The following is a 13,098-nucleotide window of genomic DNA, read 5'->3' on the forward strand; positions in this document are numbered from 1 at the left end:
TCAGTGGCTTTCATCTCGTTGGTGACTGTTTACGCGTCTTTTTGGAAATGTCCATTCGAAGCCTTGGCTCATTTCTTCGCCTTTAGTTGGGTCATTTGTCTCTGGTCGGCACGCTGGAGTAGAGTCTAGACACTTGGGCCTTATTAGATATGATCAAGTATTTTTTTCCTAATCTTTGTGTCCTACCTTTTTTATACTATACCTTGGTATACAAAAGTTTAAAAAGTTTGAAGATTGACTCATCCATATATGTATATATTTTTGTTTGCTTGCATTTCTGGTGTCATATCTAAAAACACTGTCTAATCCAAGTTGTAGATTTTTTTACCTATGTTTCCTTTTTAAAAGTTGCATAGTTTTGTTGTTATCCCAGCAACCTGCTGTGAAGTTCTGTACCAATTTCACTGCATTGTCTCGATTGGCTTTGTTCTGTCTTGTTCTGTTGCATTTTACTACCTTCAAAATAATAATAAAAAAAATTTTTTTTAAAGTTCTACAGTTTTAAGTCAACATTTAGGTCTTTGATCCTAATTCTTGCATATGCTGTGATCTAAGGTGACCCGGCCTGTGAGTCAATCTGGATCCGCAGGGCAGTTTCCTGGAGAAGGTACGGGGATTAACAGAGACAGGGCAGGAGACAGAGACGGAGACAAGTCGAAGAAGTCCGATCAAGTCTCGTTTATTGAGGAAGTGGTCGCAGCTTTTATAGGGCAGGGGCGGGCAGGTGGGACTGGAAGAGGCTACGGGGTGATCTCTGATGGGTCATTGTCACGTCCGTGTACGTGACGTGAGTAGGAGAGGATTATGGTTAATGTAGGCGCCCATATGAGGGAGACAGCAGCGGGGAGACAGCAGCGGGGTGGTCGTGCGGCTCCCTACACTAAGGGTTCAATTCACATTTGGCAAATGGCATCCAGTTGTCCCAGTGCCATTGCTGAACAGACTTCTTTTCCCATTGAAGTGTGTTGGCATCCTGGTTGAAAATAATTGAATATAAAAATCTAGATTTATTTCCAACGCTCACTCCCACCCATTTGTTCCATATGTATGCCTGTTCTCATCCCTGGACACCATCTTCTTTTTGTTATTCTTGTGGTTGAGAAGGGCCGCCCTGTGTAGTTCACTATGTGGCCCCGCCTAGCCTTGAATTCCTCGCAGTCCTCCTGCCTCGGCCTCCTAAGTACTGGGATTGCAGGCAGGCACCACCATGCCTGGCTACACTGTCTTGATTTTTATTGCTCATAATAAATTTTGAACTTGGGAAATGTGACTCTTCCAACTTTGTTTTCCTTTTCAATAGGGATTTTACTATTTCGTGCCCCTTACAACTCTATTTTAATTTTATCACTAGCTTGTCCATGTCTGGACAAAGGGACTGCTCAAGTTGTTAGGGATTGCATGGAAGGAATCTCTAGGTCTGTTTGGGGAATGTTTTCGTCTTAATGACCTTGTCTGCTGATGCATGAACAGGAGTTGTTCTTCTATTCATGTCTTCTTTAATTTGTTTCAATAATGTTTCAGTAGTTTTGTCATAAAAATATCATATTTTTTGTTTAAATTTATTTCTAAGTACTTTATTTTTGAAGCGGTTTCAAGTGGGATATTTTCTTAATTTTGTTTATATTCATTTCTAGTGTGGACAGCTAACTTTTGGGTATTGCCGTGTAGCCTGCAGCTTCACTGTCCTTGTTTATTAGTGCTAATACTTTCTCAGGAGATTCCTAAAGGTTTTCTACACACAGCATTCCGTCGTCTGCCACTACAAGTGGTCTCCCTCTTCCTTTCCGGTTTGGGCGCCTGGTGTTCCCTGCCTGGTCCCCCGGCACGGTGATAACCAGGAGAGGGACGAGCCGAGCCGACAGCCTGTCCTTCCCTCATCTCGGGGGAAAGGTTTTCAGATTTTACCATAAGAATGACACTAAGTACGGATTTTCATGGCTGCCTTTTATGTGATTGAGAAAATTTTCTCCTATTTCTGGTTTGTGGAGCTTGCTTTCTAAATTCATGAAAGGATATTGGATTTTGTCATTCTTTTGTATGCGTTTTCTCCTTTATTCTATTAATGGTGTATTACATTGGTTAATTTCATACGTTGAACTAACCTTGAATTTCTGGCATAAATCCCACCTCATCATGGTGTTTAATCCTTCTTACATGTTTCTGAATTTTGTTCATCCCTATGTTGCTGAGGATTTTTGTATCTTTTCTCAAAAGGAACATTGCTTCTTAGTTTTGTTGTGATATCTTGACTTGGTTTCAGGGTAATGCTGGTACTGCAGAATCAGAAAGTGCTCTCCCCTCTTTTATTTTTATAACGTTAGACAAATTAGCACATAGTCAAAGATAGTTTGGAATAAAATTGAGGCGATAGCTGGATGTGGCAAACATCTATAATCCCAGAATTTGGGAGGCTGAGGCAGGAGGATCACTATGAATTCAAGGCTAGGCTGGGCTATGAGTGACTACAAGGCCAGCTTGAACTACACGAGCCCTGTTTAAAGAAAGAAAGAAAGAAAAACAAGTTGAGGTGATACATTTCTTTTAATATTATCTATCTAGACATCTAAAACACAAATAATGCTACTACACTTTTAATTTTTAATCCTAACATAGAAAATAAGGTAGGTCCTCGTCCTCTTGTTAGCTAGTTCTTTTTAAAACAGTTTATAGACGATAGCAATACACAAAGGAAGTATAAAGTCTTTTCTAACTCTTCTCCAAACAAGCAAGCCTGCTGTCTTCATTGTATTCTGTTACTCTCTAACATGCCAAAAATATCTCCCGGTTTAATTTTGCTCTAAAACAACTGGTCCTGTTTTCCACAGTTCTACACAAAGATCCGAGGCAAGTGTATCTTTGTCTTCTTGAAATTGGCCGAATCGTGTCAAGGTATGTACTTTGCAGTGTTTCAGAATTTCAGTCACAGACTGTTTTAAACTACCTAATTTTAGTTTAGAATACTACCTTGTTAAAAAACAATAAAAGAAACTAAATAAGGTAACTTCATTTCTTATTTTGCCTTCCTTTTTTGTCTCTGTTCTCTTTGTCCTACTAGCAGGAGCCTGTGCAGGTGCGGGTTTTCTCCATATAATTTTCCTTCATTTAATATTAAATTATAAGTTGGATACTTGAGATCAGAGTGAAAGCGGATAGTTTTAAAGTAAAGCAGCTCGTGGCAGGAAGTCTGCTGAGCTCGGTGTGACACGGAAGCGGAGGCCTGTGTCTCTCCTGCTGGGTTCCGCCCACCTACTCATCTGCTGACTTCAACGCTGCCTTTCGGGATCCCGGAAGGATTTGTGGGGAGCAGCTGGCACCCTAAATATGGGCTGTGCTGTGCAGGCTGGGATCTGGATTCCAGGCTGATCCAGGAGGCGCTGGAAAGCTTCCCAGCGTCCCAGTGAAATCAGTGGAGGAGATCATAGAGACTTTGCTTTAAAAAAAGATTTTATTAGGGCTGGGGATTTAGCTCAGCGGCATAAGCGCCTGCCTTGCAAGCAGGCAGTCGTGAGTTCGATCCCCGGTACCGATTAAAAAAAAAAAAAAAAAAAAAGATTTTATCTGTCTTGGTACCCTGGTAGTCACGTTTCCTGATTGGTTTCCAGGTATGGGGTTGAGCCACCAGTGTTAGTGAAACTTGAGAAAGAAATCGAGTTCGAAGAGACTTTGCTTAACACTTCTGGGCCCGAAGAGTCCATCAGCATCCCGAAGTCGTGCTGTCAGCACGAGGAACTGCACGAGGCCGTGAGTACCCGCACGCTTCCTTCTGATGCACCCACCTGAGCAGGCTGTCGTAGACACACGCACTTCTGCGTGGCTCTGCGTGCAGCTGTGTTTAAAAGAGAACCTGGCCGGGACGTAACTCAGTGGCACGGTGCCTGCCTGGCAAGTGCGAGGTCCTGAGTTTGATTTCCAGTACAAAAAGAGGGAAATAAGGAAAGAAAACGTTATGTATTCAGAATGTAGCACTCAGGAGAACGTACATCAGAAGTGTCCTGTCACTGCTGTGTGTGAGCGGATGGTTGTGTAAGTGACCAGTGTGGGGCAGACAGGCTGGCGCCCATCATGAGGGCTCCCTGGGCCCCAGGACGCTGCAGATCCCCGAGAAATCACTGCCAGTAAACATTTAGAAAGGGTTGCTTTGCTTTGTTGAATGTAATGAAAGTCTATAATAAAGCATTCAGATACTTTGCAAAACAAATCAAGACTGTGTCAGCCTGATCAGCCCTTTATTAGACCAAAATACATTTACCTACATTATTTTATTAATACCCTTGATGCTTGTAAATACAATAGTGGAAGCAGAAGTAACTAATAGGAAAATAAAATTTGTTTAAAATTTTATTGAACTTTAATGTGTGTTTTTTTTTGTTTTTTTTTTTTTTGGTACCAGAGATAAAACTCACAACTTTGTGCTTAGCAGGCAGGCGCTTGAGCTGCTGAGCTAAATCCCTGACCCTTTTTTTTCTTTTTTCTTCTCCTTTTTTTGGGGGGGATGTCTCTTTGAGACGGGTTTCACTATGCAGTTCAGGCTGTCCTTGAACTCACTTTGTAGTCAAGGCTGGCCTCAAACTCATAGCAAGCCTCCTGCCTCAGCCTCCTGAGTGCTGAGATTACAGGGGTACACTGCCACTCGCAACTAAAATGATAAATAAAAAGAAATACCTGGAAAATATTTTTATTAAACGGAAGAATACAATATTTCCCTATTATATACAGATGATACCAAATTTGATGCTAAAAACATTTTTTGGTAGGCAAATGGACAAGGACTGTGTTCACACAGAAGAAAATGCAGTGTTAAAACTCACCGATGGACTAGGAAACCATGAAAACCCATTGCCTCGTCAGCCACTAAAAATCAGAAAAGTAGAGTGTAAATTTTGGCGACACTGTACTTGGGGAAGGTAAACTGAAAAAGAGACGCCAAGAACCACTCAAATATTTCTCTTCCCTTTTCTGTAGTTGAAAATGTGAAAAAGACACATAACTGAAGTGTTTATTGCCCTTATTATTTTTATGAGTGAAAAATCATGAGCTACATAGAAAGCCCAAATAGCACAGGGGTTGGAAAATTCAGATTTAGTGTCTAACAGAATAATCACTTCCAGTGATCGTCACGGCCACTGTGCTCAATAGGAAAAATGCTTGCTTTGTGGAAAATATGAGCATGTGGACAAAACGTTCACAGACAGGGAGAGTGAAGAGGCCGGGCAGGAATGCAGCACCTTGTAAACAAGGGGCTTTCCTTAGCCCGCTAAGTACACTGTTAACGTGCCGTGAAAGCAGCAGAGAGCGTTTCCTGACCGGAGCGCCTACTTCAGAGTCACTGCCTTTTAGGTTGTGAGCTAGTGTTGGCTGTACTGTTCTTATAAGTGGTCATTTGGATATTTTATTTTATTTTACTTACTTTTGGTACTGGGACTTGGACTCAGGGCCTTGCCTTTGCCAGCTGGCACCATGCCACGGAACGACATCTCTGGCTCCTGATATTTTAAATAAGGAAACTAGTGACTTCTCAGATTTGCATTCTTGTTGTGAAAACTAAAAATGAGTACTTTAAACGTGTATGTGCTGTGTGATCACATTCAGTGTCCACCTGTAAATAAATACATGATCCACAGACACCTTGGGGTCAGGTTCAGTTTTCAGAAAAGTTACTGTCCCATCCGTCGTAGGGTTCTGTTAAGACGTGCACACCTGAAGTTCTGTTCACTGATGAAGTTTTACGGACAGAAAGTAGTGACGACTCCAGAGGAAAGTCTTCCTTCAGGTTGTTTTAGTTAGCGTAGGTATAAACATCATTCCAGCAGCTGTAGATGCTACCCGATCTAACTTTATTTTTAAACCGTTTGAAGTGTATGGTGTGTGTGTTTGTGTTTGAATGTGCATATGAGTGTGCACAGATATGCAGACTGTGAACAAGAAGATCTTTACAAAATCAGTTCTACTTGTTTGTAAGTACATTATCTTGTTAAATCAACAATATAGGGAAGTAAATTATTGATCCTTGTCCAACATCCACAATTGTCCGTTTATTGTGGATAGATAATAAGACAATGGAATAAATTTCTCTTTGTGCTCAACTAAATTGAGCATTTTTGAAGAGACTTTTTTTCCACCTGCCTAACTTTAATTAATTTTTAGATTTAGTCTGTATGACAGCAGTTGAGAAAAATACACATGATCTTGCTTTTTCAGAAATACAATTTTATGGAAAAGTCAAATAGTTTCTATCATGGCTAATATGTGAATTTTTCCAGATAAACATATTTCAGAAAACATGTCACTTTATTATGATTTCTACTTTTAAAAATACAGAATTGTCAGATTCCTTTATTTATGATAATCTACTGTGAATTTTTGTTTTTAAAAATTTATTGCTGAGATACAGAAGTAGGGTTTCTTCTGTAACTTTAGCAGGCTGTTGGAACAGAACAAATACTTTAGCAAACGCTTCTTCAAGTTGAAATTTTGAAGAATTTTACGGCTCAGGGGTGAATGCGTATGAATGCCTATCTGCTTAACAATAACTTTGAACACATCTAGATGTCTTCCCCACAAAATTAAAGGAAATTTCCTAGTCTTGATCTGGCTGGCCAGTCTCTGACTTGACAGAACTGTTACGAATTCAGGACTTCGGGTGGGTGTGCAGAGATCGCGTGCGTGTCCTACAGCTCAGCTGACGCCTGTCTAGGCCGCACTGCCGTCGTGCGCATGCGCGAACTGCGTGCCCAGGTTGTGGGGGTGGAGCGCGGGGAGCAGATGCCTTCCCTGCTGGGGGGGTTTCGGCGAGATTCTCAGTGGTTCATTTCGATATTCAACGAGTGAAGGAGAAGAAACACAAAGCAGTGAATTACCTTTGCATTTTTATCTTTGAGCTTTATTTTTGTCATTATCAAACAACTTCACATTTTAACTTTAAAGTGTTTTTATAGGAAGCACCAAATTTCGCTGTTGATTTTTAATCTTAGGTTAAACACATTGCTGAAGACCCTCCGTGCAGCTGTTCTCATCGATTTTCTATTGAGTACTTATCTGAAGGCCGCTACCGACTGGGGGATAAAATACTCTTTATACGGGTGAGTCACTGTGCCCAGCTGGGCACTCAGCCCTGTCTGTGAGGCGCTGTGGGGACTGCTGTGCCTGCTTCCCACTTCTGGCCCGCTTTTGTCTAAACGTGGGAGCAGAGGATGCTACTGTTACCGAAAATGTCCCAACAGAAGTACGAAGAACTTGGTTTCATGCGTATACGGTGAGCTCAGTGAGTATTTGTAACAGTGAGCCCGAAAACAGCTGGGGCTCCTCTCACAGGTCCCTGGGGCGTCTGTGTCTGTGTCAGGAGACGTCATAGTTACTGCTTAGGGTGCTTCGTTTTGGTTTTGGTACCAGGAGGGAACTTGCAAGCTGGTGCTTGCCAGGCAGGCGCTTGTGCCCGCTGAGCTAGACCCCTGGCCCCAGGATATTTCACTGCTAAAATGAAAGGAATAAGTTTTCCGTATTACCGTAAGAAGAAAAATGAAATGAATGCCTAATAAGTACAGATAGTAAGAGAACAAAACAGAACCACTGCCACCTGGAAGATGCCCCATGGGGCCTCTAGCGAGGCCCGCCCCCAGGACTGAGTGCGCTGGGGCTGCGCCCACGCTCACCGCCGCTGCCCCTGCTGCCGGTCACCGGGTGCCCTGCTGCCCCTGCTGCCGGTCACCGGGTGCCCTGCTCACGAGGAGGCTGACGTGTCACTGCTCAGCGTTGTTCCCACTTCTCATAGCGAGCTAGTTATTCTTAATTTGGTCACATTTTCCTTTAATTCCTGATTCACCGTGACGATGCTGCCCCGTCCAGCTCACAGGAAGCGCCCGCGGCCCAGTTCTCTTTTCCTGAGGTTCCTCCTTAAGGCAGTGTGGCTGTGACGTGGTGATGGTGCCCGGGTGACACTGAGCCTCCAGTTTGCAGCCAGGCTGGAGGACGGCCGAGGTCAGCTGGCTGTGCCGTCTGGGCTGGGAGCTGCCCTGTGCATTGAGGCCAGGTCCAGAGGCCTGAAGCTCTGAGCCGAGGAAGGACTATCATAAGTTCTATCAACGGGTTTTAAACATTAAATTGTTACAGTACATGTGAAAACTCATTAAGTTGCAAAATGTAACTTAGTGTAGTTGCTTACATTTCCTTCTCTGATCACTGTTTTCTTGGTTAAGAGGTTCCCCTTCCTTTTCTCTACCTCTTTTCCTTCCTTCCGTGGTCAACACTGAACGATGTAACTCTTGCAATTTTGTGTATTACTAAAGTGGATTTTTTGGATGTAAACATTTTCATTACAAATTGAAGGATTTCTGTAGCTCATCACAAAATGAAATACCCCTTAAGTATAGGACTATAAGAAACAGACTGTCATTTCTAACAAAGGTGTTGGCAGATTCTCATTTCCCAGATCGCGGACATCACACGTTGTGACTCTGTGACTGCTAACTGCTGTTCTCCTTGCTCTTCTGATGTGTCCTTTCCTTTCTTTGGGGACAGATGCTGCACGGGAAGCACGTCATGGTCCGCGTCGGTGGAGGCTGGGATACTCTTCAAGGCTTTTTGCTGAAGTATGATCCCTGTCGAATATTACAGTTTGCTACACTGGAACAAAAAATTCTAGCATTTCAAAAAGGAGTTTCTAACGAAAGCATCCCAGACTCCCCGGCCAGAACGCCTCAGCCTCCTGACATGAATCCTCTGTCAGCGGTGGATGAGTTTCAGAAACAGAGTTTAAAGCCTGGGGTGCCAGCCAGTATCCCCAAGGGGAAGGAGAAGCCCGGGCGTGTGCTGGGTGCACTGGGGCCGGCAGCTGCACTCAGAGGGCACGCGGGTGCCACCTTGGGCCGACCCAAGTGTCCAGCTCCTCCAGCCGCACCCTCTCAGCCCACACTCAAGTCTTGCAAGGGTGCAAGGAGAAAACCACTTGCTGCTTCTGATCAGGTGTCGTCCTCCCCCGCTCCTTCAAGTCCAGTAGGCAGAAGCGCTTGCCCACTCACCTTATCAAGGACCAGCCCCGGCGCTCCCGGGCCAGTGAGGAGATGCAGGGTCGCCTCCAGGACGCCTAAGGCCCAGGCTCTTCTGACCCAGCGCGCAGGGGATCTGCCCGCCTCTGCACCTTCGCCAGGTAAATGTCCTAGAGCAGCAGAACCCAAGCACTTGAAACACAGCCCTGTGTCTTGCAGGCGTGATGCCCCTGTAGGTTTGTCATCGAAGTGCCCAAAGGTGCCTAAAGCAAAGCTGTGCGCGGTGCCCAAAACTCCTCTCCAGTCCCCTGCGAAAAGGACAAAGCCCAGCTCCCAGAGCACAGCTGCAGGTCCAGGAGCCCCGCGGGCCGGGGCGACCCCACAGAAACCTAAGTCGGCCTTGGGTTTAAAGCAGCCGCTTTCCGTAGCCTCCGTTTTTCCTGCCAGAGCTGCCCAGGACCCAGAGGATAAGAGCACAGCTCCAGTTGCCAAAAAGCCGCCTCCCAATAAAAGCACGTCCCTGAAGACAGCGCCCGGCTCCTCGAAGCCTGCCGGCCGCACCCCTCTGTCCATCGTGAGCGTTCCTCAGACTTCCGCCAGGACACAGACCGCACAGACTAAGTCGGCACAGATGGCCACCAGGGGCCCGCACTCAGCCAAAGGGGCTCCACGGGGTGGCAGGGCCCCCGCCGCACCCAGGAAGCCTCCCACATCCACGGCAGCAGAGAGGGGGGACCAGAAACTCACCCCAAAGACAAAGGAAGCTGGGGACCACTATTTTGTTATGACTGGGAGTAAAAAACCTAGAAAATAAATAGGTTTGTGTCATTTTAAGAGATGGCAAAGGAGCGGCGGGGTGGCTTCACGTGTTAAAGGTTTATTTTGTTCGTGTTTGTCCAAAGGGGAGCAGATGCGAGTGTGGCCCGGGGGGCCGGGGGAGGGCTGCGCCAGGGTTAGTGTGCGGCCCCTCCGAGGGCAGCTCACTGTGTGAGGGCACCTCTGTGGCTCTGTCCGGAGCGGGTTTGTGCATGTCTGCCCTCCAGGGGAGTGCAAAAGTCGAGTAACACTACTGGAATCACAGTTATGCTTGCTTTATTTTCTAATAGGTGTGAAGTATGGTGGTTACACACCAGCCCAGTAACAGTGGTGCTTTTAATAATATAAGTTGCATTTTAGCAAAAAAAAAAAAAAAAAGCAACAGTTTCACTTAGCCTACAAAAGGCAACTAATACAATTTCCTGGTGTCCAGCAAGACTGTGCACCAGTGGCTGCTGCTGACCGGCGTGGCATTAGTTCAGTACACGTTTCATTAAGTCTAAGTGTTGTAAATCACGAGGCACTGATCTTCTAAAACCTGGCTTATATTAATAATGATAATATTTTGTTACTTTTGATAACAATTTATTGAAACATAAGCTGAAATTTAGTAAAAGAATCAGATTTTGATACACTACCTGTGAACATTGAGACACCTTACACGCTGAGATGGATTTTGTGCAATGTGGCAGGGAAAACTCAGTAGCTTTTAGCAAAATGAAATATTTAAATTAATTTTCTATGAGAGCAGATACGAATTTTTACATTAAAATAATGCGCTTAAGATCAAAATTATGTTTTAACAATTTTAAAATTAAGATGTAATAGAATCTTAAAGTGATATTCTATAAAAATTCTATGGTTATTTTTCTTTGGGTTGTATAATACCAGTTTTAGATGCTTTCAGCTCTGTTAATTTTCTGTAATAAAGTTATGCTGCCTTGCTTTCCCGTGGCCGTAGACGGCTCGTCTGCCGCAGGGATGCTCAGGAAACACCTCCGGGTCCTGTGACGGCAGGCGCTGTGCATCCAGGAGGATCCTTGTAAATAATTTATTTAAAGGACTGGGACTATTTAAATATTATTAATGTACTTTGAGAAGCTAAGGGTGTTTTGAGTAACTTCACAGTGTTGTCACTTAGCACAAGTTGTATGTTCAATATTGAGATTTGTGTTTGTTTTAAACTCACCTATATTTTCTAAAGGAGAACAACAGCTTACACAAATGTACAAAGTAAGCATCTTAAGTTGGTTTCTAACATTCTGTTAAAAATCAAAGACATAGGCTAGTTTTGGTGTAATGGATGCATCTCATGGAGTCATCAGATATTTGGTTTACTTCCTGTATTGATTTGGACATTGAGAGAATATATGTCTTTGGGAAGTAAAATCAATGCTAAAGAGAAAAGTAGGGGCCTCACTTTTTGAGTAATCAAAAATATTTCATGCACCTTTTAAGGAGGAAGAATTATGAGGTTTATTCTGCGATCAAGTAACATTTGTATGTTAGTATTGTTTAAAACTTAAAAGGAAAAGAAACAAAAATGATACTGTAGCTGGCCTGTGGGTTCAAGTAGGTTTTACAATATGTAAACACTTAAGTTTGGTCAGAGGAAGCAGAAATAAAAGTGTCCCACATGTTCCTAGCACGGGTGCCAGGGTTAATCAAAGAACTGCTTATTTGAAAAGCTGAAAATCAACTTGTAAATCAGTTCTTTAGTAAGAGGGAATTTCTCCAATTGTATTCATGTTGGGTGAATGTTTCTATGAAGCTTACCTTTATACCTTACTTTATATAGGTGTTGTAGGAAGAAACAATACCTGAAAGACAATTTCTTCAAATATATTTTGACATTTTCCTAAAGTGCTAGTGTTTCTAATCACAATTTTTAAAGTAGATTTTGCATTGTTGAAGTGGGGATTTCACTTCTTAATAGTGCAGTTTTTATACATTCTTTTTTCATGTTTAATAAAACAAGTATTAAATTACTGAAGTGCCTGGAAGAAGAAATAATGTGGAGTTCTTATTTTTTCTATATTTTTTTAATGTGATTAATATATAGAACTTCAGAGGAAAAGGGAATATTGATTATTTTTACAAATTTCAGGTTTCCAGTAGATCTTTAAGGCCGGTGTCTTCAAAATAGCTTGCTAAATTAAGTGACTTTGAACTTTCCTCTCTATAATGAGTCTACAATTCTCTATAGCAGAGGAATTTTTAAAGGGGAAAAGAATATCATTTCTTCTGCAGCCTCTTCATCTCGAGCTGCTTTAAAATCTTGTCATTTTTAAAGGCTTTCAGTAGCAGGTTGTTAGATGCATTCTTACATCCTGGCCTCCAAACTGAGTCTACTCAAATCCACATTTGTGTCTCATTCTTTACTTGTGCCAGTAATATTTGTATCCAGTTTTAACATACATTTTCTCAAGTATTAAAGTTTAAATAGAAACCAAGGTCTCAGTTTGCTTTTTTTGGTGTATTTCTAATTTTGGTGTATTTCTAAATACAGTCTGATTACCTGATTTATATGGGACTTGCGTACTCAAGATGTTTTAATGTGTTTGCTACTTAAGATGCCCTTTTACATTTGTAGAATTTATTTCTGGGAGAATAGAAAGTGTTGCCATTCAGAAACAGTATTTGTTCCTCAAATTGCTGTATCTTCCTGAAGTTCCAGAAAGCCAAACCCAGATTTAATAATCTTTTTTTTGGTCTTTTTTGTTTTTATCGGTACCAGGGATCGAACTCAGGACTGCCTGCTTGCAAGGCAGGTGCTTATGCCGCTGAGCTAAATCCCCAGCCCCTGGATTTAATAATCTTTGAGGTAAAGAAATCATGATTAAATTCTCTAGTCACACAAGGACTAACCCTGAAATCTTGTTTCCATTTATGCTCCGGTGCAGTGAGCACACTCTTCAAACGCTCTTCTTTTTCATTATCAGATCAGTTATAAAGGCAATTAAGTGTATCTCCTGTGATGCTTTCCAAATAGAAAAACACAACCGTCCTTACTCTTTTGTGGATGTAAACTTTTTAAAAAATTTGAAAAACAAGAAAATATTAAAGCATTTTTTGGGAATTCTGAAAGTGCCAGTACACAAAGTTTTTATTATTTTACTTTTATTTTTTATTTTTTGGTACCGGGGATCGAATTCAGGACCTCGCACTTGCCAGGCGAGCGCATATGCCACTGAGCTAAATCCCTGGCCCCACAAAGCTTTTAAATTAAGCTATTTCATGATCATTTTATTCCTATAGAAAAATACAAAGATTTGATCTTGAAGAAATAATATATTCAAAG

At 42.5% G+C, this 13,098-nt stretch overlaps 1 protein-coding gene across 3 annotated transcripts in view; it reads left to right on the plus strand.

Moving 5' to 3' along the window:
• Window positions 1-12,246, plus strand: part of Gas2l3 (growth arrest specific 2 like 3) — a 38,023-nt gene extending 25,777 nt beyond the window's left edge. For all 3 annotated transcript variants that reach the window (XM_003476100.4, XM_013159534.2, XM_063255441.1), the window contains exons 6-9: window positions 2,826-2,889; window positions 3,603-3,741; window positions 6,972-7,079; window positions 8,515-12,246. In XM_003476100.4, the coding sequence (XP_003476148.2) occupies window positions 2,826-2,889; window positions 3,603-3,741; window positions 6,972-7,079; window positions 8,515-9,795 (1,592 nt within the window). In that variant the 3' untranslated portion in view covers window positions 9,796-12,246. The remainder of the gene's footprint in view (window positions 1-2,825; window positions 2,890-3,602; window positions 3,742-6,971; window positions 7,080-8,514) is intronic.
• The last annotated feature ends 852 nt before the right edge of the window (window positions 12,247-13,098 follow it).

This window comes from Cavia porcellus, unplaced genomic scaffold, assembly GCF_034190915.1.
Source record: "Cavia porcellus strain 051 isolate PalLab524CR breed Dunkin Hartley unplaced genomic scaffold, mCavPor4.1 scaffold_8, whole genome shotgun sequence".
NCBI lineage: Eukaryota > Metazoa > Chordata > Mammalia > Rodentia > Caviidae > Cavia > Cavia porcellus.